The sequence below is a fragment of the Notolabrus celidotus genome, chromosome 7, assembly GCF_009762535.1.
Source record: "Notolabrus celidotus isolate fNotCel1 chromosome 7, fNotCel1.pri, whole genome shotgun sequence".
Taxonomy (NCBI): Eukaryota; Metazoa; Chordata; class Actinopteri; order Labriformes; family Labridae; genus Notolabrus; species Notolabrus celidotus.
In genome coordinates, this window is record NC_048278.1 from 9920714 (window position 1) to 9946320 (window position 25607).

General features: G+C 38.7%; 2 protein-coding genes across 7 annotated transcripts in view; one reads left to right on the plus strand and one right to left on the minus strand.

Moving 5' to 3' along the window:
- The first annotated feature begins 791 nt into the window (after window positions 1-791).
- On the plus strand, window positions 792-11878 carry LOC117816164 (signaling lymphocytic activation molecule-like). Of its 3 annotated transcripts, none has more exons than XM_034688322.1 (4): window positions 792-969; window positions 9141-9476; window positions 10242-10529; window positions 10815-11878. In XM_034688322.1, exons 1-4 carry the CDS (start codon window positions 927-929, stop codon window positions 10949-10951), a joined length of 804 nt encoding a protein of 267 aa, XP_034544213.1. In that variant the 5' UTR covers window positions 792-926; the 3' UTR covers window positions 10952-11878. The 3 variants fall into 3 exon arrangements, with proteins under 3 accessions (XP_034544213.1, XP_034544214.1, XP_034544215.1); XM_034688323.1 differs by lacking the exon at window positions 792-969 and adding an exon at window positions 2017-2125; XM_034688324.1 differs by lacking the exon at window positions 792-969 and adding an exon at window positions 8804-8922.
- A 659-nt stretch (window positions 11879-12537) lies between these two features.
- The window catches only part of LOC117816070 (snaclec coagulation factor IX/factor X-binding protein subunit A-like), a 14229-nt gene continuing 1159 nt past the window's right edge, over window positions 12538-25607 (minus strand). The window contains exons 1-11 of one of the 4 annotated variants that reach the window (XM_034688164.1): window positions 18497-18604; window positions 15523-15620; window positions 15313-15342; window positions 15079-15108; window positions 14953-14994; window positions 14177-14221; window positions 14033-14062; window positions 13806-13897; window positions 13574-13699; window positions 13328-13424; window positions 12538-12760 (exon numbers count right to left, since the gene is read on the minus strand). In XM_034688164.1, coding sequence (XP_034544055.1) covers window positions 12690-12760; window positions 13328-13424; window positions 13574-13699; window positions 13806-13897; window positions 14033-14062; window positions 14177-14221; window positions 14953-14994; window positions 15079-15108; window positions 15313-15342; window positions 15523-15620; window positions 18497-18540 — 705 coding nt within the window. In that variant the 5' untranslated portion in view covers window positions 18541-18604 and the 3' untranslated portion in view covers window positions 12538-12689. Of the gene's footprint in view, window positions 12761-13327; window positions 13425-13573; window positions 13700-13805; window positions 13898-14032; window positions 14063-14176; window positions 14222-14952; window positions 14995-15078; window positions 15109-15312; window positions 15343-15522; window positions 15745-18496; window positions 18605-25607 lie in introns of those variants that run through there. The other 3 variants (XM_034688165.1, XM_034688167.1, XM_034688166.1) reach the window with 3 other exon arrangements.

Consider the following 25607-nt stretch of genomic DNA (forward strand, 5'->3'; position numbering starts at 1 on the left):
TACTATCAAGAGAGAGAGTTAAAATGTCACTTCAATATACAGATAATTTATTAGGGTCCTAGGAGCTCATTAAAGTATTTTATTTGTGAGGTCCATGGAAGTAAAAACGTCTTGAAAATAAAGATTGTCCACAAGGAGTTGGTCCTCACAGGTATACACAGACACAGATACAGACATAGACACATAGACACACAGACACACACACACACACACACACACACACACACACACACACACACACACACACACACAGTGGGTGACAGGATGTGGTTTTTATGGTGCTTCTTTCCTTTCAGTCACACAGGTAAAAAATATATCTGCTGCCTGTAACAAGCCATGTTTGTGAGGAGCTGCAGTACCATGCTTACCATGTTTATTGATGATGGATTGTCTTTTTATTTATATTAAGTAAACTGACACAAAGAGCAGGATAGAACAAGTAGCAAGTGAAGGAGCGTTTCAAGCTGGCGAGTTTTATGCAGAAGTGTGACATCACTACTTAGCAACCCTTGAGTGTTGAACTAAAATTTCGACTTTTTTATTCAACATTTTGACTTAATTAAAAAAAAATGTTGCTTTTTTCTAAAAGTACATCAGGGAAAAAATCCTCCTCCAATGTTTTTGATTTCATCCGTTGCCCTACAAATCTTCCTGAGTGGACAAGTAAATATCAAAAGTTGTTGCCAATACAGATTGAACTATACTTGAACCATGTGTTACTTAATTACTCAAAACTACCCCCAAATGTAATTAAGCTACACTTAAATTACCTATAGTTTACTCCTCAACACTGAGTATTCGTATCAGGGGCTGTGAACAGCCTCCAGGTGGAGTAACTTACAGACAATCTACAGCAAGCAGAACAGAAACCGACAGCAGCCCACAGTGTCTGTCATTACACTCACACACTCACACAGACACATATCATGGAGCCGTACAGAAAACACTTGGCTGTCTGTGTCACTGCAGGTAAGCTAAAATACTTTTCTATGTTTTTTTGTTTTTCTTCTCTTTCTTGAAACATTTTTGAAGTTCTGCACACTGAAGATCCCCCCCCCCCCCCCAAAAAAGGAGAAAAACAGTGTAGACATACAGAAAACACAACAAGTAACTGTTGTCAGCCTGGAAATCACCTGAAACCTTCAACTACGTGTGAAAATGAATTTCACATGCTGAAGAATGAGCCTGCTCGATGGCCTGCACCAGCAAAAATAGACGATTCTTTGCACATCATGCAAAACCAAGAAGCTCTAATTGTTGATGTTTTGTTAGAGTGAAATGTGTTCTTTATTGGATTATTTCCAAGCAGACTGTCCTTCATCCTTTCTCTTTAACTGAGCAGGTAAAGTGTGAGAGAGAGTTTGGTGGTTACAAGTGTGAACAGGGCTGCAGGTTAGAATTGAACCTGAGCTGCCTGCTTGCAGATCATAACCTCTGCACATGGGGCCCGGGTACTGCTTAAACCACTAAACCAAAAGCGGCCTACATTTGTATATTTCTAAAGTTAACTGACAAAGTTGTATATTGAAGTTAAAACTTTTCAAATGCTGATTTCAAGAGACCAGGTTTTGACTGATCATTAGGAGTATGTCTGCAGAGGTATAACACAACACCAAACCAAGGATTTTTGGGGGTAAAAACCTAAAAAATTACAATTTAAGTAATGGAACATCCTCTCACTCTGCTCTGTTTGGACTCCTGAAAATGAACTGATCAATATGTCCTAAAGAATTTACTGCCTGTCCCTGACATCACAAATCAAGGCTCATCATGTAATTGTAAAAATCAGAAAGAGGGGTAGGGGAAGTGTACTATTGCATTCACACCAGACTCGAATGATCGAGCTATTGGTGCGTATAGAAACGCAAGAATGTTTTGTGTTTACTCACTTAATTCATGCCAATGACTTGCTTAGTTCATGTGTCAATTCATGTGTGAACGAGTGCCCAAGAATACAAATGCAAGAATGTATTGTTTACTTGCTTAATTCACACGAATGACTCGCTCAAACTGCGTGTCAAATCGCGTGTACACGAGTGCCCAAGACGCATGTTTTCGTGAGGGGGGCAGAGTCCCACGCCACACCAGTCTGTTAAACCATGTTGAGCCTGCGTACATTGAATAGGTAAGCCAGTTATGCTAAAGTGGGCAGTGCTAACTTCCTAGTACAACGGATAGCTGGAATTAAGTGACAGACAAAGGTTTTCACAACGTACCAGATAATCTGACCTCCTCACTCACTTTCCTCAAAGTTGGCTCCTGTTTATTCCTGATCCCACAAACGTAGCTAGTGTCACAAAGTTCGGGGAAACCGCACAGAGATATAATTGATTTGTCTGATATATTCCAGATGAATGAACCTCCCAATTATTTGCGCCTATAATTTGCGTGATTCACGAGTATCCCGCCATATTTTGCGTCATTCGCATCTCCAGACCAGAACTCAAGTCTATTCGCGTCTTTACATTGGCTTGACATGTAATTCATGCGCTAATGATTTATTCGGGTTTGGTATGAGCATCCCATTAGGGCCACATGACTCTCAAATGGAGATTTGTTGGATGCACGCTGCAAACCAAGAGTTATGAGTAATCTCCCAGAGTGTATTGTGAATCATCGACATGATTGCTTTTCAAGTAACAAAAAAAAGGAACAAATGTGTTGTAGGTCTTTAAAAAGATTTGAAAATGACAAAAAACATTGTATTATCTTAGTTTGATTTTGTTTCAATGTGTTATGGTACTTGTCTTTAAACAAGCATAAAGATATATCTAACTGATGATGTTCGAGGTTCAAGGTTACTTTATTTGTACCTTAAAGGTAGATTTGTTTCACAGTGAGTCAGTCTCCTGTTAACAACAACCTTAAAAAAAACAACAACACTGCACAAGACTTTGAGACCCAAGACCCTTTATGGTCATGACTTCCTGTTTGTGGATGTGTCCTCAGAAGTTATGTCTTCATGTTTTTAGTTCAACAGATAAAAATTTGCAGGAAAGAGTCCTCCCACCATCGAAGAAAGTCAATGATGACCAGACCATGGTCTGGTCTTGTTGTCCTGCAGCAGACTGATGATAACGGAATCATCTGCAAACTTTTAAATTGTTCTATCCTCTCTACTGCTGTGGCAGATATTTATTTGTGTAGATGATGAACAAGTGAGGTGAGAGTACACATCCTTGTGGAGGGCCAGTGGAGGAACAAGTATGATTAGACAGGGTTCTGTTCACGTTCTCTTTGGGTTCAAGGACAACCACAGCATCCTTCCAGACTTTAGGCACATGGTGTATTTTCAAGAACTGATTAGAAATGGAAAGGAATATAGAGCACACTTCTTTTGCACAAGATTTAAAGGTGACACATCACGCTTTTTTCATCAATATATATTGGTCTAAGAGGTCCCCAAAACATGTCTTTAAAGTTTATGCTCAAAAAAACACTTTGAAATCAGATTTTGGCATGCCTGAAAAGTCCTTTTCTTCAGCAGTCCTCAGAACATTCTGTTTTCCCTCTGACCACGCCCCCTCCGGAAGTGGATGTGCCTCGGCTCTCCAGCACGTTGATCTAATGTTTACATGTTGGCTGAATATACACGGCTGCTCAGAGATCGCGTTACTTCAACCCTCTGAATCTGATCCTGACGGAGAGGCGCCTGTAGCAGGACCTTTCTGAAGGATTGGTCACAGATTTAGTGTTTCTTGTTGTTTTATTTATCAGTATGTAGACGTGTGTCTTGGTACACAGCTACGAACATGTAGCTATGTGGCTATGCTAACTAGCGCTAGCACTTATCCATGATAAATAAAAATCATCCACTAGATCTTCAAATCTGCAGACGTGGGGAGTAAAACCGACCTCTGCCAGAAAGGCAGCAGGACCTTTTATGAAGGATTGGTCACAGATTTATTGTTTCTTGTTGTTTTATTTGTCAGTATGTCGACGTGTGTCTTGGTACACAGCTACAGCTACAGCTACAGCTATGAACATGTAGCTATGTGGCTATGCTAATTAGCGCTAGCACTTATCCATGATAAATAAAAATCATCCACTAGATCTTCAAATCCGCAGACGTGGGGAGTAAAACCGGCCTTTGTGTTTATTAAGACAGCCTACAACTAGCATGCCTCCCTCCTAAGCTCCTTGTTACCACACATTTGTGCAGGTAATGAAAAACGGGGGAGGGATTCAGTATTATTTTATACAGTCTATGGGCTGAACAAGCTCCGAGCTCTGACTCCGTGACAGACCGGATACTGTTGTTACGTAACAAAAACACGGAAGTCTGAGACGGCTCGTTTCACACACATTTACAGAAAGGTGGAGAAATCAAAACAGGGGCAGAATGGATTTTTTTCATTCTCGGGGGGTTTGTAGACATGCCAGGGACACATATTTCAGGTAAAAAACCATTAAAAAGTCAATTTTGCATGATATGTCACCTTTAAGCAGCCAACTACAAAATGTATCTGGACCATGACTCTTATTAGTTGTAAGAAAAGATAATGTCTTTTCAGTGTCCTGTAAGTTGATATTAAAGTGCTGATTATCTCAGTATAACTAATTAGCGTCTGTTAAAGAAAATGCAAGTGGCAACCTCCAGCCGCACAAAATAAAGCCCCAGTTCTTTGAGTGTCCACCTGAGGATTGTTCTGGAAGCACTGAAAGCCACATATACACCCATTAAAAAAAAAGCTGTTTGTTACAGCAAAAAATAAAGAGGTTTACAGCCTGGTTCAAAAGAAAACGATTATAGTCCGAATGGCTCATCTACACTGTATGGGGGTGCATTTTTTCATAACTCTTTAGTTTAGAGAATATCAAGGTTACAAGTTTTGCTCAATTGGAGGCATGACTGACTTGCTAATTAGCTGTTAGCTAGGATGCTAAAGGCCTGCCTCTACTCCCCCTCTTTACCTGTTGTGCGGTCAAGTAGAAGTTAGGTTGAATCAGCTTTCCAGTATGGCGTACACTGTTGATGAGCTTTAAAACTCACAAAAATCACTGAGGCTACGTCCATGTACTTTACACTATGAGGGTGTAATGTGAAATTATGTGATGTCCACATGGTAAATAATAATAAATAATAAATATTTATAAATATAAATAAATGTTTTTTTACTGGGCAAAAAACATTATGAATCAATCAATATTTTAATTTGGGTCATTAGTTTAACAAGAACAAAAGTCTACAGTTTGTGTGAGTACTCATCTAACAAAAAAAGATAACACAATTACACACTGATTTGTTTCACACAATAAAATTCACAACAACAACAACAAAAAACAACAACAACAATTACCAAAAAGGAGTTGGCTGAAGCCCGAGGCTTATTTTTTGCCTCTCCTGTACAATCCATAATATTACCCAAAAACATCAACAGGACCAGTAAAGAAAGTAACACAAATAGTTTATATACATGACACTCCTTAATTCTTATTAGGGGCGGAGCACCGACTGATGCGAGGAGCTAATTGTATCTGATAGGATCATCTGTTTTTTAATTTGTATTATTCATTTAATATTGTATTCATTAATTCATTTGTATTTTAAGCCTTTTTTGAATCTATGCAAAGATTTATACAATTTCAACTCGTCACTGAGTCTGTTCCATATTTTGACTCCTAAAACTGAAACACATCTGCATTTTATATTTGTTCTAGCTTTACATGTTTCAAACACACACATCTGTCTGAAATTATAACGTCCTTCTCTTAATTTGAACAAACGTTGAATACAAGCAGGAAGACTATTATTTCTCGCACCAAAAAGGGTTTCTAATGTTTTGAAAGACACACTGTTTAAACATTTTAAAGTGCAATATCTAATGAATAATGGATTAGTAGATTCCTGATAATGAGCTTTTTTTATTATTCTGATAGCTTTTTGGGGGGAGTTTGATGACAGGATCTGTTGAATGCATGTGGTAGCTTGTTACTGTGAAGGATGATTGTCCTGCATTTAAGGTGCAGCGTTTCCTAATTTCATTGTATGATGTCTATTGACAATGAAGACTTTTTAGTTTAGTTTTTAGTTTTAAGTTGGTTTATATTGATCGATCTGAGGCACCTGGGAAAAAGTGTTTCTCTGTATAGAGGTCAAAGCATGCCCTCTAACTTCCTGTGGAGATGACAAGACACTGTGGGTTGCATTTCCTCAGTTCACGCCTCTGCATGAAACTTTTATTTTTCTTTTCTAGAGAACTGTTTACACTTACTGTGTTGATAAAAGCTTTAAAAAAGTGATACTTATGTCAGACTGAAACACATTCTGCGGTCAGAGGTAGAGGAAAAACCCTTATAACTGGCAAGTGATCAGGTGGAACTGAACCAGTTTCTTATTTTCATTTCTTCTTTAACCCTTTGCAGAGCACCATCAAGTGACATCAAAGTTTATCTGATATAGACACAACATGATTAATATGACACAACACAAGCATGGGCAAATGCAACGGTGTAAAAATGGGCAGGACAGAAAATGACATTGATAGCAGACAGATATCAAGATAAATACAATGAAGAATGCAAACATTGAAATGTACTTTTTGAGTAAGAAAAGAGCTGTGCTTTGAATCCGAGTTCGGCGGAGCTGGTCTGTTTTTTGAGGGCTATTTGTTCATAAACAGAGCCGAACACCTAAATAGTGTGGTTGTGTCTGAGTTGTGAAAAAGAAGATTCCATGGAAGTCCCCATGAAATAATGCTGAAACCTGGCTGAAAAGTGAAAGCGTGGCTGAGTGCTCACTGAAGCTCTCATGCCTTTTATACAGAAAATAGACTCTTCAGCCATTTCCATATTGATTATATGTTTATGTTTAGACCTGATGTCACCAGGAAACCTGCCTCTGTCACAAAATTCAACACACACTCACACTCTGATTAACATAGATTTTCAAGTTATATCTTGTAGATGAAATGATTGTATTACAGTGCATCACAGTTACTCATGAAAACAACCGATCGGAGCTGGAGTGAATCCCATGACATTATTTTAGACCAATGCAAGCCACATAGACTTTGCAGCATTGTGTACTTACAAATGTTAGCTTTTAATGCTTTTGTTTTGTTTTCTGCTGCATGTTTTTACTACTTTCTGGTGATGACCACTTCAATTGACTGAAGGGTGTGATCTTGAATTTTCTCTTTTTCAAAGTTGTAGCCTATTTCCTCCTGGAAATCTTTTAGCGGTGTGTTTGTCAGCCAGGTTTAAACACAAATATGTAGGAATACACTTCAGTTTTCAATCCTGGGGCACTGGTGGCCTAGCGGTCTAAGCGCCCCACATACAGAGGCTACAGTCCTCATCGCAGGGGTTGCCAGTTCGATTCCTGACCGGTCGACCATTTCCTGCATGTCGTCCCCCACTCTCTACTCCCCATATTTCCTGTCTCTCTTCAGCTGTCCTAGGGAATAAAGGCAAAAAGCCCCAAAAATATAACAAACAAAAAAAAGTTTACAATCATAACTCCATAAGAGTTAGGATGCTGTGTAAAATGTTGATAAAAATAGAATTGGAGCTTGCAAATAATTTAAAGACTTTATATCATGAGTGTCAAACTCATTTCAGTTCAGGGGCCACATACAGCCCAATTTGATCTCAAGTGGGCCAGACCTGTGAAATCAGAGCATAATCTATAAATAACAAAAACTCCAAATTGTTCCCTTTGTTTTAGTGCAAGAAAAGTACATTCTGAAAATGTTCCCATTTAATGAACTATCTTTTTACAAAAACAGCTGTTGTATTTTTCGCCATAATGAGCCTCAGAGTGAGATTTATATGTTATTAAAGCACTGAAACCTGCTGCGTACACACCAAGCATACAGGTTTCCCATTCACCTGACACAGAGTGTTGTGTTTACAACAAAAGAGCAGATTATAATCATTAAGAAGGTAAAGTTGACTATTATGGACCTGCCAGCTCCAGCATGAACAGTTGGCTTGCTGGACAGTGTTGTAAGCAGGGGTCCAAAAAGTCTATGAATTTCCACCTGATTATGCAAACTGCAAATATTCTTTTTCCTCACTTTGAGAAAAATAGTTCTGGAGCGCCATTCAGGTGCCCTCTGTCAGCCATTTGATTATAGGACACATTTGAAATAGCAGTTACTTTTATTGAAAAATTGCAGTTAATATCTTCTCTGTAATTTTTTTCACTTTGCAAAGTCATCCCGCGGGTCGGATTGGAACCTCTGGCGGGCTGGTTTTGGCCCGCAGGCAGTGTGTTTGACACCCCTGCTTTATAGAATTGAAATAGTGCAAAGACAACATAAATATTACTGTTTTATGAAAAGTGTATGTTCATTTGATTTGTGATGACATTAACATGCTACAGAAAAGTTAGGCCAGGGACACGTTTACCATTGTGTTGCATCACCACTTCTTTTATCAACACTCTGTAAACATTGGAGAACACTTTTGTTCAAAAAATTTCTCCTGATTCTCTGAATCAGTTAATTATGTTATGTATACAATCAGAATCAGAAATACTTTATTTATCCCGGGGGGGATTTCGGTCAATACAGTCGCTCCTATTTACAATAATTAAGGAAGAAATACGGAAGAAAAATAAGCTATGTACAAAATAAATACAGGGTTGTAGTTCCTGGAGATCAGGAAGAGGGCCCTCTGGTGGTCTGTCTGGAGTCTGGCTATGGCAGCGTTGAGAACGTTGGACGATGTAGTCTATATAGACGATGAAATCCCCAATTCTTTCCAATTTCATGCAGAGGAACATTATTGTGAAACTGTTAAATAAATAAATGACTGTCCAGAGGTCTCATTTATAAATGTGGCGTACGCAAACTTGATGAGAAAATGTGCCTCTTGTTAAGCAAACTCTGACCCATGTGTATGCTCATTTTAGAGGCAGGGGAAATTGGCGACGCAGTTCATGGTGAAATTAGCAGTCTAAACTGGATATCTGAGGTAGTATAAACAAGGGTCCTGATGAAGACACAGTCTTGAGAGACTCTCCGCTGACCATTTTATACCCAGTCATGTTACTGACCTGTTGCAAATTTAAAAAAGGGTTTAAACTAATTGCAAACATCACAATCTGTTTTTATCAACATTTTATGCAGAACCACAACTTTTTTTATTTCTAGTTTTAGTGTGGTGTCTTACAGCCTTCTCTTTGTCCTCAGTCCTGCTGTGCTGTGTGAGCTCAGATGAAGCGAGTGAGACTGTGCAATCCAGAGAAGGAGACTCTGTCACCCTGAGCACCAAAGAGGATAGGTGTGACAGAGGCACTCATGTGATGTGGTTGTTTGGGCCACAGAACCCCAACATGAGGATCGCCAGAGTGAAGGATGGAGAAGTGAGGACGAACTACACTGAACATTTCAGAGATAGACTTCAGCTGGACCATAGATCTGCATCTCTGAGCCTCTCTGGGCTCAGACTCAACGACTCTGGGGTCTACATGTGCCGCTCCATCGGCTCCAACATCGTGTCCCAACAGTTCAACCTGATCGTGTATGGTGAGTCCAGAGAGAGAGATAAGGATGGGATAAATTAACCAATTAAGTTACTTTATAAATTAAGTATATTAATACAATTAATTAAGTCTCTTTAATCTGTTTTTCTGTAAAAAGAAAAAAGATAAGATTTTTGTCAAAAAACAAAAAAAGAACAGTCAGACATGTACCAGCCTAAAAAAGAAAAGAAAAAACAGAAACTACTTTGTCCACAGGGGGCACCAAAGAAGAAAGTTTTTTAAAATACGTTTTACTTTAAAATTCCAAACTCAATCTTTGATTCAAGAATTATTTTTAAATGGCGATTGTCTTCAGCAGAAACAAAAAGAATGATGCTGATACATCTTTCTCAATATATTTCATCCCTGAGGAATAATGTGTCAGTCCACCTTTAAGGTCACTATATAAAAATATGCATGTACAGGCATTATGTGCTAAAAGAGTTTAATGTTCAGTCACAAGTCAGTACACAGATAAAAAATAACAAATAAGCAAATGATCCAAGGGGGGCAGGCAAGGAGAAGGTAGAGTCAAATCATCAGGGTTTAATCATAACACAATGAACCTCATGAGTAACTGTGTGAGGCAACACTAATCAATCAATCAGTCTTTATTCATGTAGCGCCAATGCACAACAAATGTTATCTCAAGACACCTTACAAAAAATGAGCGGGTCTGGACCTACTCTTTGTTTGTATTATTTATAAAGACCCATCATCAAGATAGTTGGACTCATGAATCTCTTCTCTTGTTTCCTGTCTCTTACAGCTCCTGTCTACGCTCCGTTCATCAGGACGAACTCGTCTGAGATGAGCTCCAGCTGCAGCTCTCTGTCAGTGGAGTGCTGCGTGCAGAGCAGCAGGGAGCTGAGACTGTCCTGGTTCAGAGGAAGAGACAAACTGAAGGAGACCAGCCGTCCTGACCCGTCCTCCAGACTGTGTCTCTCTCTGCTCATAGAGTCCAGTGATGGAGATGAGTACAGCTGTGTGTCTGAAAACCCCGTGGATCAGAAGAGCCGCAGTTTCAACACAGAAGACACGTGTTTGAACCACGGAGGTATGATGATGATGAAGCACAGATACACAGTGCTCCAACTCCTCTTCCTCTATGTCTCTATCCTCTTTACTGGTGATTAACTCTGATTTAAACTGAAGCGTTTTGTGTTTCTATTTCTGTTTGACGCTTCATGATTTCTGAATAAATTCAAATGAAGTGGTTTAAATCTGAGCTCCCTGATTTTGTGAAGCACCTGGCAGTCTATCCACACCCTAAATCTTGAGTATCAGAGTCAGGTAGATTCTCTGTAAAGGTCCTAGCAGTGCTCTTTCTGTCTCCATCTAGTCCCTTCAGAGACGCTCAGCTGGTGTCACACTGAAGCGACAGTAAGGCTGGTGCTCTCCGCTGTGCTCGGCTTGGCCTTGACGGTTCTGGTGGCAGACCACATCAGATTCAGACGACAAACCCGCCCGAGATGCTGAGAGCTGCCATATCATACGAAGGAGAAGAAAGCTACAAAAATTGTTAAAAATAACCTGCATGTATTATAAATATTGTTCTGATAATAAAAGTGATTTTAACTGTTGGTCTTTTTGAAAGCACAAAACAAACTTTCATACATCTTGAAAATAATAAAAAAAAAACAAGTAAATGAAGTGACACAGAAGAACTGCCTGCCTGTTGATGGATCCAGCCTCCATTCAACATGCAAACCATTTTTTTTTTTTTTTCAAATTTCCATCATGATAATGTTATTCCAGCCAAGAAAATCAGTTTCTTTTTCAGGTTCATTGCACTAAAGTGAGCCCGAGTGAAACCTCTGTGTAACTTCCGATTTGCAGTGAAACTGAGACCCACAACAAACAGATGAGTGTGCGCTCCTCATGAAATACATGATAGTGTTTACATGTATTTTGCATAAATATCTGGAGAGAGAAATACACCTCTCTTTTGATCTGAAGGCACGACCACTCTGGTCTGGAAGTCATTTATCACCAGAATACCTAACTGTTGGTCATCATTCTCAGAGACATAGTATCAGAGTCTATTTGACAGTGATCAGTCATCAAGGTAGTTCCTAGTTTTATGTGTTTGTGAAGTGAAAGAAGACCTGATGGTTTATGAAGTGTGTAGAATTTGGCTGAAAAGCAGAAAAGAAAATGGGTCCTTGAGGGCCTTATAGCATATTTAATGTGACACACAAAGTAGACAATTATGATACTGAAAACTGTGTATTTCAATGATATTAGAAATGTAAAGGCAAAACAATGGATGGACGCAAGTTGAAGATGACCAAAAGCTAAAATCTCTGTGCCTAACACCAGCTTTAAACTCTGTTATGGAAATGATATAATCTGCATTGTCTTAATTGAAAAAATAAAAGTACACTTGCCAGGGGGCTTTCTGTATTCATATTTGTATGACCTTATTTTATATATTTTGTGTGAGTGAGTGTGTGTCTTGTCCCAGATTGAAACCAGGGTTGTTAAGTCAGCATGCTCTGGTTCAGTGTCTCACCTTTAGAGGCAGTGAAAGGTTTGTTCAGTGTTTGCTTAAATGTGTAAGGGTGTGTGAGTTTATAGAAGCATCACACACATATAAAGACCGGCTAACTCTTTATCAGACCCACAACCCAGGCCTAGGACACTTTAGTTAGGGAAACACACTCTTGCTGTCCTTGTACCCATACAAGGTTCTGCTTCACAACGTGTACTTCAGTCCAGAAACCAGAGCACAGCTGGGAACAGGGCATTGCAGGTCAGTTTGGGATGATCAGCAAGAGTCTGGATGCTAAGTGGACTCTTCCTATCAACACTATTAGCAGTGGAAAGGGGGTTGAGGAGCCAAACAGGAGGTTACATTTCCATGGGTGTGCCATGGTGTTCTGTCCCAATGGACTTATTGTTACCATCAAGGACAACCAAAGTGGGTAGTGTGTTGAGGACTCTGAGGGCAACCGGTCCATCTTTGCCATGCCATATCTGCACCATGTCATTTCTACCAACTCTAGACTGTAACGAAAACACATGCTAATGTAGCTGATAGCAATGAGACACAGGAATAAATATTTTATCAGAATGCATTTCTTTATTAATGTCATATGATTGTATTACAACTTTGTCTGTTAAACATGTATTTATTTGTAAAAGAAGAAAAATCAGCACCAGGCCTGTCTTAACAAACAGGGGGGAAGCAACTTATGAGGACCCTGATTCAGCTTCAGCAGCCGTCAGTTCTCATCATGCAGATGAAAGGCCTTCGAGTGCCACAGCTACTACTGCCCCAGCCCACTGCAAGACAAAATGTTCAGTCATTAACATAAAACAGACGTGATATTAACTGTTAATGTTTGTTCAGATTAAAAGCAGAGAGCTTTTCATGTTGTCAGATAAAATTGAGGTCCGACCACAAGCAAGAAATCTGTGCAATGATTTGTCACTAAAAGTATTGACTTTCTGGAGTTGCATCAGAAGTAATCTAACCAAACTTCTTTTTAAAAACAAGGATTTTCAGAGTGTTCTTGTCTCGTCTTCCAGACAGACCTGACAAATCCTAAATTCTGACTTCTGCACCCTGATGTAGCTATTTCTATTCTATTTTAGCCTTTTTATTTGCATGTATTATTAATAACAGTTACATCTGTTCATTTTGAAATTATAACACTGCAGTAACACTGATTTTGCTGACCCCAGTGTGACATTTAAGAGATATCTGTTAGGGTACAGGTGTGTTCAATCAAAGTGAATAAAAAAAACATAAATTATTGGTTGCCAAACATGCACAAGTAAACTGAAATGTTGTTTACTCAGAGGTACTGTGAGCTTAGCCAACGTATAAGTGGAGTTGTTTTGACTCACCCCAGGCCTGAAGGTAGGTGCACAGGTTGCAACTGCCAGAGGGTTGATAGTGCCAGCCATTGTAGTTAAAGGGGCTATGGTCCAACCACCTCCAGTTCTGCAAACATGAACACACATAGAGTTTAACAAGCAGCACACCTCTCAAAGTTTTAACCTGCTGTGTCCCAAAGCAGGAAAATCATCTGCTACATTCAGCTTGAGTAATACATTTATCTTTTTATTATGTGAGTATGATGCTCTGATGACCTGGAAGTAGTATCCTCCAGTCCAGGCAGTACTGCCCCCTTTTTTCAGGGTAAGCGTCTGGAGGAAATCGTGTTCAAATGCATTACGAATAGAAGTCAAGTGGGCTCCCTGCTCAGCACAGTGGGCCTAAGGAGACACACAGACAGAGACACACTCAGACACACATTCTTTTGAGACAGTTTTTTATTTATGACATTTTCTTGCCAATTAAGCATTGATGATGTTAAATTACCTCAGCGTCAGTCCATGACTTGGCAGTGTGCACGTATAAAAAGCAGGTTCCCTTGAATTTTTCCCAACCAGAGGGACAGGAAAAGAAACGATCTGCAGAGGACAAGGAGAGATGAGCAGATTATCAGTATGACACAGAGGAATTCAATGAATGGACAGACTGAGTATAAGGAGACAGACAACTTCCATCTGGTGCACCAATCTAATTGGCAGGGAACAGCTTCTTACTTTGGGGAGCAGAAAGTTCATCTTCTGGCACTGTGACAGAAACACAAAACATGAACTCTGTTAGCGTGAGGAGCTGCTGTCTGCTAACATACTCACACACAACATAGAGTCAGAGTAGGTGTTTTCTGTGTAAGAGCAACTTACGCTGTTGGTACTCCTGCAGCTCAGGCACTGCAACATCTGCAGCATCTGCAATACATGCAACATCATTAACATGTACAACATCTGCAAGATGTGCTTTTGGAGCCATTTCTTTCTGAGAGAGTCCTGATTATTTTGTATTCTTCTGTTTGATCTGATCAAGCTAGCACATACTGGAGACAATTAAGCCTCTATAGTCAACCCTTACATCTGATTGGTCAGAGGGCATAGCAGGCAGCCAGTGTTGGCTGGATTGTCTTATTCGAAGCAGCAAAGCTATAATAATTGCCGTTTGTTTCTGTTCATAGTCTTCAGAGCCAGACTAGTTCAGTATTTAAACGAATATTTTTAGGAGCATATTTATTTAAAGACTTAAAAATCAGCTTTAAATTTTGTAACCAAGTTATGCCCAAGATATAAGCAGTTTATACTGACTGTAGTCTTTTGATGTCCCTGTCACAACTTGTTTGAAACATTTGCTGCCATCATATTTAAAATGAGGATGATATTTAAAAATGTTTTGGAGTTGGGCTCTAACTGTTTGTGGCTAACATACATGCGACAAGCAGAGCTCAAATTAATGCAATGACACATAAAGACATAAATTCACCTAGTAATGCATTCAAGTTAGTTTCAATAAAGTTATTTTTCATACTTAACCTTAGTAAGTATATAAAAAAAATCTTAACTTGAACATTGTAGAGCTGCCATTTACATTTTTAATGCTATTTGAATTGTTAAGGAACTAACCAACCGTCTCCACCTTCTACTGGACTCACCTGGTGCAGCGGCAGCCAGGTGCTCTACCTCTCCTCCTGCAGCTGAGGGTGAAGAAAAGAGTGAGACATATAGGAGTGTGTGTGGGAGTGTGTACGTACGCCTGTTTTAATGCCCTCATCACTTACCTGCAGGCTGCTCCTTCTCTTCAGCTGGAGCTGCAGGGAGAAAAACACTGTTAGAGACTTCATATAAATGGTTGTGTGTGTGTGTGTGTGTGTGTGTGGGTGTAGTTGTGGTGTGTGTGTGTGTGTGTGTGTGTGTGTGGGTGTGTGGGTGTATGTGTGTGTGTGCTTGTGTGTGTGTGTGCGTGTATGTGTGGGAGTGTGTAGTACACCTGTTTTAATGCCCTCATCACTTACCTGCAGGCTGCTCCTTCTCTTCAGCTGGAGCTGCAGGGGGAAAAACACTGTTAGACGCTGTATATGTGTGTGCATGTGTGTGTGTGTGTGTGTGTGTGTGTGTGTGTGTGTGTGTGTGTGTGTGTGTGTGTGTGTGTGCGAGTGTGCGTGTGTGCATGTGTGTGTGTGTGTGTGTGTGTGTGTGTGTGTGTATGTGTGTGTTTGACTGACCTGCAGAAGCAGCACACAGCATGATGCAGACGATCAGGGCTGTCCTCATGGTGATGATCAGATAGTTGTTCGTAGATGTGAGTGAATCTTCAGGAACCCAGCAAGCGTTTCAACTGTTAGGTAAGTATGAGCTGAGAGACAAAGTGATGCTCTTTATATACACACCTGAAGCTCAGATATTCAGTTTGGAGTGGGCGGGGCCTCTCTTTATCAGTGACTCAGCTGTGTCTGACCTTACCTCTGACCTACCTCTGTTTGGACGACAGCATTTATCAGAAACTTAACATTTCCGCTGAACTCAGGTCAGTTCTGCTGTGTGTGTGTGTGTGTGTGTGTGTGTGTGTGTGTGTGTGTGTGTGTGTGTGTGTGTGTGTGTGTGAGGTATGATTCACTCTTTCCAATAAGTAAATAAAGCTATATAATGAAAACAAAAACTGCACCACTTGCAGGTGGTACCGTAATAAAAGTTGATCAGTCAGCTCTTTCTCAACATACCAATAAACATTATCTGAGTTATCTTGGGACACTTCAAGAGCATGTCTACATTGAGACTATTTGTGTCACTGTGTACAAATATGAGCAGAACAACATACTACATCTTCATTATACTAAATAATCATACTAAATAGTATTTCATTACATTTTTTTAATATTATGACTCAGCTTTTTTGAATGCATGACATACTTAATGTCATTAGTTAAAAACCCCTAACAACAGTGTTTAATTCTCAACAACCTAAGACAACAAAATCAAAGACATTATATCAAATACATCTGCAGAAAAGATTTCGGCACACCTCTGCCTGCTGACAGTGTGGCAAAAACGTTGGTTATTGTTTAGGTGAGAAGAGGAGCAATAATGATACAAGTTGTGACATTTGCCCCATTTTGTTGAAAAGTGTGTCTGAATGAGCACAGCAATGTCAACATAAGTATTCCTGCAGAAGTCCTGTTCACCTTGTCCAATGTTACCTTCAATTATAATGTTCAGTGTGGATCAGGACAGAAAAGCATGTTTTAACTTGAAATCCCTACTGGTGCTGCAGACTTTAAACACAGCATATAAATTGTTACTTATTTTAGTATTTTGATAATTTTTTTTCTTTGATAACCTGTGCTCCTTCTGACTTTTGTCAAGGCCCACGAGCAACCAATTCATTGCTTTATGCAATATCAGACCTTTATTATGATATTTAGTTAATGACACGTCACGATCCGATATCTGTGTTTGACCTCACTGCAAAAACTCAAAATCTTACAAAGTGAAATTGTCTAATTTTAAGTCAAATGTCTTCTCCCACTTCATTTAAGATAAATTTACTTAACACGTAACATTTGAGCAATAGATAGATAGCGATAGAGGGACTTGTTTTAAGACAATGCAGCTTAAATATCTTGTTAAGTCCAACAATCTTGAAATTATTTTGTTTTGAGTTGAAATTTAGAAGAAACAAGGTATATTTTACGTTTCATACATTTTTCAAGCTGATATCTTATTTGTAGAAGACGGATAATCTTGATTTAAGACAAACACTTTACTTGATTTAAGTAAATGCATTTTATTGGAGAATCTATCAGAAAACAGCTCCATTGATAAAAGAAAGAAAGAAAGAAAGAAAGAAAGAAAGAAAGAAAGAAAGAAAGAAAGAAAGAAAGAAAGAAAGAAAGAAAGAAAGAAAGAAAGAAAGAAAGGTTGTTTTTTTTAAGGGTGGGTTACAGTTTTCAGGCACTGTTTCTTCTAAATCAGATAAAAATATACATCCTCAAACTACATGCACACAATGAAACACCTACTTTAGAGCATAGCTGGCTTATCCTAAAAAACAACATGACTGAATATTAGTATATCCAGCTCACTATGAGAAGAAATTATATCTCAAAATGCTCAAATTAAACTTTGCAAACTTATTTCAAGTACAAGATGGTCTTAGACCTAAAGAAGTGCCCCCATAGTAAAACTCAAATTAAGGTGAATAAATGTCAAATGAAGAAGTTTACATGAAATGTTTTAGTGCAAAAAAGATTTTTTTGAGTGAAAAAATACTAATTGTTAACATTCCTGGCTTATTCTGAGACACTAAGCTTTAGAATACTGGTAAAATATTACTTAAAATAATTTTTCCCTGCTAATTCTAAGATCACAGTTTTCTAAATATTACGTCTTATTTTAAGAAATCTTACCAAGCAAATTTTCATTTGCTCTATTGGCAGATTTTTTGCTTATTTCAAGGTAAAAGTACTTTGAAATTAGTTTTTTTTCTTGTTTATGGAGGGGCATTTTTCCAGTGCTGCTGCTGCATTGCTCTCCATTACTCATTGTGGCCCCTTCTCAATAAGAAAAATGCAGTCTCTTAACAATTACTCACTGCATGTACAAGGGAAGGGCCGTCAGAGACAGGCTAAATAACCTGAAACACACTCAGAAAGACTGTGGGTCAGTAATGACACAAACCGAGATGGGGTTTAACCTAAATAGGTCCAAACGGCAGGTTTGGACCAAAAATGTTTTACTGGATGAAAACAGCTCTCTAATTGGGTGGTTTTCATCACATAGGTATCAGCTAAGAGAAACACCACAACACTGAAGATGGCTCAAGTTGACCCACTTTTCCTTCAAAACCCAAGGAGACAACAAACTGGAGAGCAGGGCCTAAAGGTTCAGAAGGTTTCATCTGGATTAAGATGAACAGAATGACAGCAGACTTGAGACATAAAATGCTTTGTGTGGGAGAAATCTGGTGAGGGGCTTTTTGATTATCAGATAAAACGTCAACAGAAATATTCCTGCAGAAGACCTGTTCACCTTGTCAAACGTTTCCGTCAATTGTAATGTTAAATTGTCCCACAGGGCGCTAACAAGAATCTGTTGCCATAGAATATACACTGGTCGTTAAATCAGAGCAAACATTTTTTTAAATCTTTAAAGGTAAGTCATTTTTAAATGAAGTAAATCATCTTCAAATGTTGTGTCAACCTGTTTGTATCTTTAGCTGGTAGCCAGGTAATAATCAGGATCATTTATAGCCGTGTTGTTTTTGCTGTAGGTTCCTGCCTGCTTGTGGTGCTTGGTGATTAAACTCCCACAGCTGTTGCTCATTCCGTTGATTGCAATCTGGGGATCATAACTGCGTGTACTTCAAGGGCAGTGGAAACAAACTGATGCATGCAAGGAAATTCAAACCCATCTTCTGCGCACAAGTAAAATGTTTAAAACATGAAACAAGAGTAAAAAATGTGAAACACTCAGTATCACTCATTAAAAACACTACAAACAAGTATAAATCATAATAGAAATCAATAAAAACAAGCTAGAAAATACAATACATGTAATAAAAAGGAAAACATACAGACAGACCCCCAAAACACTCACCATGTCACATACAACTTAGTAGAAAAATCAGTAGAGTACATGCCACAGATGTTATACATTCTTGAGTGCCATGTGAGGCTCAGAACCATTACTAATGTGGTAAACAGGAAGTTAGAATAGATCATTTATTAGAACAAATTCTAAGGGGATGTAAGGTTAAATACAACAACACATGAAGTGTGTTCAATTCTTTACACTTCCTGAAGCTTAAGTGTCCAGTAAACCCGCTCAGGGGAGAGCCATGGATTTGAAACATAGACAGTATAAATAATGGACGTAGTATCCGTGACGTCACACATCTGTTTCTGAAGAGCTGTTTTGAGGCTAATCATGGGCAGTAGCCATATTGCTGCTGTTGAGCGATTGTGACGTAAAGAGGCGGGCTTTGAGCCTCCTAGCCAACAGCTACAGTGTTCCCGCCTTTAAATCAAGTCAGCGGTGCCTCTAATTGGAAGACTCGTAATCTCAATATCTTCGAAATTAGCACGTTAGAAAAAAATTCTTCCCCGTACAGTGTGTGCCGATCTATCCAGACTACGCTCATCTTTTGTACCAGGCTGTAAACATGTTTATTTCTGCTGTAAAGATTGGCTTTTTTGAATTGGTGTGTATGTGGTTTCTAGTCTTAGTCCAAGAGCGATTGTTGGCCTTCAGCTCCCTCTTGTATTCCAAAGATGTTTCAAGTCGTTGAAAAACAGCTTTCATGATTTGTGCTGCATTGGTGGACATATCCTGTGTTATGTCAGTCACTTTATATTCCAATGAAGCCAATGGCCAAGGTTTGCCATTCCAGTCAGGAAGGTTTCAGTACATGTCCATCTTTGAAGTGATTTATTTATCTGTTATCAGTGCAGACTATAAGTCATAAAATAAAGGATTAAAAGATTTACTGTAAGCCACTCGTTCATTTTTTTGCTGATTAATCATTAACGTTTTCCCTGCCTTCTCTCGTATGACCTGCTTTGTTGTTCCTGCAGTCGTAGAGGTCAGCAAGCGGCTTTCCCGTCCCACCACATGCTCCGCCTCCCTATCACAGACCTCTGAACCATGAAAGGACATCAAGTGATATTTAACTCCTGATTAAAACCACTGATATCTGGTTTCTACACGTGCAGGTTAAAGTTTAATCCATTGTTATCAAAAGACAGTGACACAGATTTATATGCAACAAAAGATTAAAGACAGATATTTCTCTTTTTCTCCTCTAGTTCCAAAAGCATTGCACCAAACTCCATTAAAAAAACCTAAATTTAGAATTTTCTCTGAGAGATTGAAAGTACATATAAAAACACATCCATACATGTACATCCCCATCATCCCCTGAACTGACACTGGAAAAAGCTATAAAACAAGACAGGAAAGTGAGAAAATAAAGGACTAATTCTGCCTAAACAAAATCTTTTGCTGAAATTTGAATGAAACACAGTAAATTTAAAACAAATGGAGAAGCATTCATTACTCCTTTTTTTTTATAATACTCTTTTTTATTGATTTTTTCAATTTTATAAACACAAACATTGGAACAAAATAAAACAAAACACATAGAAAACATAAAAAGTCCCACCCCAAACTAACAGAGAGTGCTGTACATATACACAAGACAAATAAGTGAATGAAAAGACGACAGGAGACAGGTAAACAAAGAGCACATACAAGAAATAAATGAAAGGGCAAACAGGCCTCATCTTCCAGGCACAGATGATAAGTTATGTCTTCAGCAAGAAGGAGTGCAGTGGTTCCCAGATCCTCCAGAACTTGTCTGGTTTTTGATTAAGGTCATGAGTCAACTTCTCGAGAGGAATAAGAGCAGAGATCTGTGATATCCACATGTCAACTGTATGGGCCTGGGGAGTAGACCACCGCAGTAAAATACATTTTTTAGCCAGAAACAAAAGAATTGTCAACAAAGACGTAGTGTCCGAGTCGAAGAAATTGTCTGGAGCATGGTTAAGTAGACAGAAAGAGGGAGTCAGAAAAAACTGTTCACCATTCACCTTCTGGATTACAGAGTGAATCCCTTCCAGAAAGTTTGAATGCGGTCACAAGACCAAAACAGGTGAATAACTGTACCTTTATGTATATTACATTTAGAACAAAGATTGGAAGTGTCAGGGAACATTCTCTGGAGGCAAACCGGTGTGTAATAGGTTCAGTGAAAAAATGTAAAGTTCTGTTCATGAATAGAGATTGAGGTACATTTAGGAAAAAACCTGCTACAAATCTTGTCCCAGTCCACAGGATTAAATGTCACCTCCAGATCACGCTCCCATAACGACTTCAGAGGGTCATAGCCTGAAGAATCAGAGTAAAGTAGTGAAGTATAGATCTTGGAAATCAGTCCTTTAAGAGATTTTGCCAGAACCACAATGTTTTCCAGCTCTGACAATCTCATGCGGATCTTGCCTGTCCTCAAGAGGGACCCCACGAAGTGAGGAATTTGGAGATACTTGTAAAAATCTTTGTGGGGAATATTAAAATCAGCCTTGATTTGCTCAAAAGACTTAACAGAGTCGGAGACCAACAGATGTTTAAAGTTTGACAGGCCCTTAGATGTCCACTCCATCAAACCAATACTTCTAATCTGTGCTGGTAAATCTGGGTTCAGAGCCAGGGGAGAATGCAGAGACATGACAGGGGAGATACTTAAGTATTTCTTCACATCTCGCCAAACCAGTAGTGTGTTATAAACCATTATGTTAAGTCTTTAAGCCTTCTGGGAAAGCAAAATAGGGATTCAAGGTCCAACCATCGAGAGTCCTTTCTGTTCATAAACCAGTTTAACATTGTTTTAAGTTGAGCTGACCGATAATATAGTTGTAGATTAGGCAGGAACAAGCCTCCCTGATCCTTTGACTTAGTAAGTAAAGAAAACTTAACTCTTGGGTGTTTTTTATTCCAAATATAGTAAGAGATGTGTGAATTCAGTGACTTAAAAAAGGCAGGGGCCAAATAGCACGGGAGATTTTGAAATAGATAGTTCAGACGAGGAAGAATATTCATTTTTATAGTGTTGATTCTCCCAAGGAGGGAAGTTGTCAAGGAGGCCCATTTTGTCAGATCATTCTTAACCTTTTGCATTAGAGGTGAGTAGTTAGTTTCAAACAGATTATTTAAGTCAGGGGTGACAAAGATACCTAAATATTTGAAACCCCTCTTGGACACTTGAAAAGATTGTATTGACATATCCTTGGGGATATAAAAATGTGTAGCAACCGACTTCCCTAGGTTAATCTTATAACCCGACAAAGCACTAAATGTGGCTATAGATTTCAGGACTGCTGGAATTGATTACTCAGGTTTATTCAGATGTAAAAGGACATCATCTGCAAATAAGGAAATAATATGGTTTTCTTCACCTACTTTACCTCCAGATATATCAGGGTTAATTCTGAAGACCTCAGCCAAAGGTTCAATAAACAATATAAATAATAAGGGTGACAGGGGGCACCCCTGTCTGCAGCCCCTGCACACTTGGAAGCCATCAGACAGCAGGCCGTTAGTGTTAACTGCAGCTATTGGGTCTGAATAGAAGGTTTTAATCATATTAATGAATTTAGAACCTAGACCGATTTTTTCTAATACTAAAAACAAAAATGACCATTCCACTCGGTTAAAGGCCTTTTCGGCATCAAGGGAGACTATCAGCACTGGGTTTTTATGGGTGTTAAGATACTGAACAATATTAAGAGCACGGCGTACATTGTCTGTGCCATATCTTGATTTTACAAACCCTGCCTGATCTGGATTTATTATCTTTAGAAGAATGTTTTCCAATCTCCGAGCCAGCACCTTTGCAACAATTTTGTAGTCCACATTGAAGAGGCTAATGGGCCTAATTGATGAACAATCCAATGTGCTATTAACAGACACTGGATTACATGTGACATCCCCATTCTGTGTTCTTATCATATTAATTGAGCAGTCATTATTTTGATTTTTCAGTTGGTGGGCAAGCAAACAACTGGATTTATTGCCAAATTCGTAATAATTCTGTTTAGTGTAAAGTAATAGTTTCTGGACATGACGAGTATAATCCATATTAAGTTCAGTCTTAGCAGCCACTAGTGTTTTAAGATGTACTGTGTGGGTGACCCGTTTATGTATTTGCTCCAGCCTAGTCACTTCTTTTTCAAGGTTTTTTCTGTTTTCCTGTAAGACGTTTTTCTGATAAGAGCTATAGGAAATAAGGTGCCCACGCAAAGTGGCTTTAGCTGCATCCCAGATTGTAGCAGAGGACAGTGGAGAGCTTTTGCTATCAAGCCAAAATTGTGATAGATTGTTCCGTACAAAAGTGCAAAAAGGGTCGCTATTCAAAAATGACGTGTTGAATCTCCAGGTGGGAGTTTTAGGAACGTTAAATGCTTGGTTAATATACAGATGTACCGGAGCATGATCTGATAAAACAGTAGAGTCTATACAGCAGGTCTGAACAGAAAGTAAACATTTTTTGGGAATAAAAAAATAGTCTAGAATATGAATTGTGGGGTTAGAGTAAAACGTGTAGTCCCTCACTTTAGGATTTAAGTGTCGGTATCTGTGCATAGATTTTTAAGGACGGCAGATGATCTCGGGTTAGAAATTTTTGCAGAGGAGGATTTATCTAGAGAAGCATTCATTATACAATTAAGATCACCGGCTAAGAAGCCTAGGCCATTGCAATGATGGTTAAACATCAAAATCATTTCTGACATAAACTGGGGTGAATCGTTATTTGTGGCATAAATATTGAGAATAGCTATGTGTAAAGGAAGCCTCTCCTGAAAAATGATTTGTGTACCAAGAGTCATTTCCTCTCAGTCCTAACAAATCTGAGTTGAATTCACTGACAAATACTCGACAAAAATGCAACCCATCTCTTCTTCAAACCCCAGCATGTTACTCTCTGAGCTGAATGTTTCCAAAGTATGTTTTTCTATATAAATCATTTTGGTATTTATGTTTACTACATGAAATCATTAAAACGAAAGTCATAAACCTTCTCCCTGGTGTCCAGAGCAACATTCCCAGCACATCAGGAGTCCAAGAGTTTCAAATTAAGTTTTAAACCTGAAACATCAGAAAACTTGGATTGCAGATAGAGCCATGAGAATTTCCTATTGTTGTGTCATCTGCTTGTTGTGATATTTAGATTTCTTTTTATATATACAGTATATATATTATTTAGCTTTTTCCAAATTTGAGCACATAAACAGAAAATAGTCATACATATTTATAAAGGGGAAAAAAGAAAGATAAATACTGTATGAAAAAAGTGAATCTTACAGAATAAATAAAGACAGCAGGATAAAAAATGAATTAAGATTAAAAGTAAAATATAAAGACAAGAATAAGTAACAAAACTATAAGATGAGAGACAAAAAGATATTTTGATGTCTTTACCAAAATCTAAATTCTTTTGAAGCATTTTTGCAACATTAAATAGTTCAAGACTTGAACCTCAAGCAAGAAGCTGATAGCAATGAGACACAAGAATAAATATTTCATCAGAATGCATTTCTTTATTAATGTCATATGATTGTATTACAACTTTGTCTGTTAAACATGTATTTATTTGTAAAAGAAGAAAAATCAGCACCAGGCCTGTCTTAACAAACAGGGGGGAAGCAACTTATGAGGACCCTGATTCAGCTTCAGCAGCTGTCAGTTCTCATCATGCAGATGAAAGGCCTTCGAGTGACACAGCTACTACTGATCCAGCCCCCTGCAAGACAAAATGTTCAGTCATTAACATAAAACAGACGTGATATTAACTGACCGACCACAAGCAAGAAATCTGTGCAATGATTTGTCACTAAAAGTATTGACTTTCCGGAGTTGCATCAGAAGTAATCTAACCAAACTTCTTTGAAAAAAAAAAGGATTTTCAGAGTGTTCTGGTCTCATCGTCCAGACAGACCTGACAAATCTTAAATTCTGACTTCTGCATTCTGATGTAGTTATTTCAACACTATTTTAGCCTTTTTATTTGCATGTATTATTAATCACAGTTACATCTGTTCATTTTGAAATTATAACACTGCAGTAACACTGATTTTGCTGACCCCAGTGTGACATTTTAGAGATATCTGTTAGGGTACAAGTGTGTTCAATCAAAGTGAATAAAAAAAACATAAATTATTGGTTGCCAAACTTGCACAAGTAAACTGAACTGTTGTTTACTCAGAGGTACTGTGAGCTTAGCCAACGTATAAGTGGAGTTGTTTTGACTCACCCCTGGCCTGAAGGTAGGTGCACAGGTTGCAACTGCCAGAGGGTTGATAGTGCCAGCCATTGTAGTTAAAGGGGCTATGGTCCAACCACCTCCAGTTCTGCAAACATGAACACACATAGAGTTTAACAAGCAGCACACCTCTCAAAGTTTTAACCTGCTGTGTCCCAAAGCAGGAAAATCATCTGTTACATTCAGCTTGAGTAATACATTTATCTTTTTATTATGTGAGTATGATGCTCTGATGACCTGGAAGTAGTATCCTCCCGTCCAGGCACAACTGCCCCCGTTTTTCAGGGTAAGTGTCTTGAGGAAATCGTGTTCAAATGCATTATGAATAGAAGTCAAGTGGGCTCCCTGCTCAGCACAGTGGGCCTAAGGAGACACACAGACAGAGACACACTCAGACACACGTTCTTTTGAGACAGTTTTTTATTTATGACATTTTCTTGCCAATTAAGCATTGATGATGTTAAATTACCTCAGCGTCAGTCCATGACTTGTAGG

Bases quoted from the DNA above. Each gene is read 5' to 3' on its own strand.
- LOC117816164 (XM_034688322.1), top strand. From the start codon at position 927: ATGGAGCCGTACAGAAAACACTTGGCTGTCTGTGTCACTGCAG. The intron at 970-9,140 runs GTAAGCTAAAAT...CTTTGTCCTCAG, and splicing joins GGCTGTCTGTGTCACTGCAG to TCCTGCTGTGCTGTGTGAGC. The intron at 9,477-10,241 runs GTGAGTCCAGAG...TGTCTCTTACAG, and splicing joins GTTCAACCTGATCGTGTATG to CTCCTGTCTACGCTCCGTTC.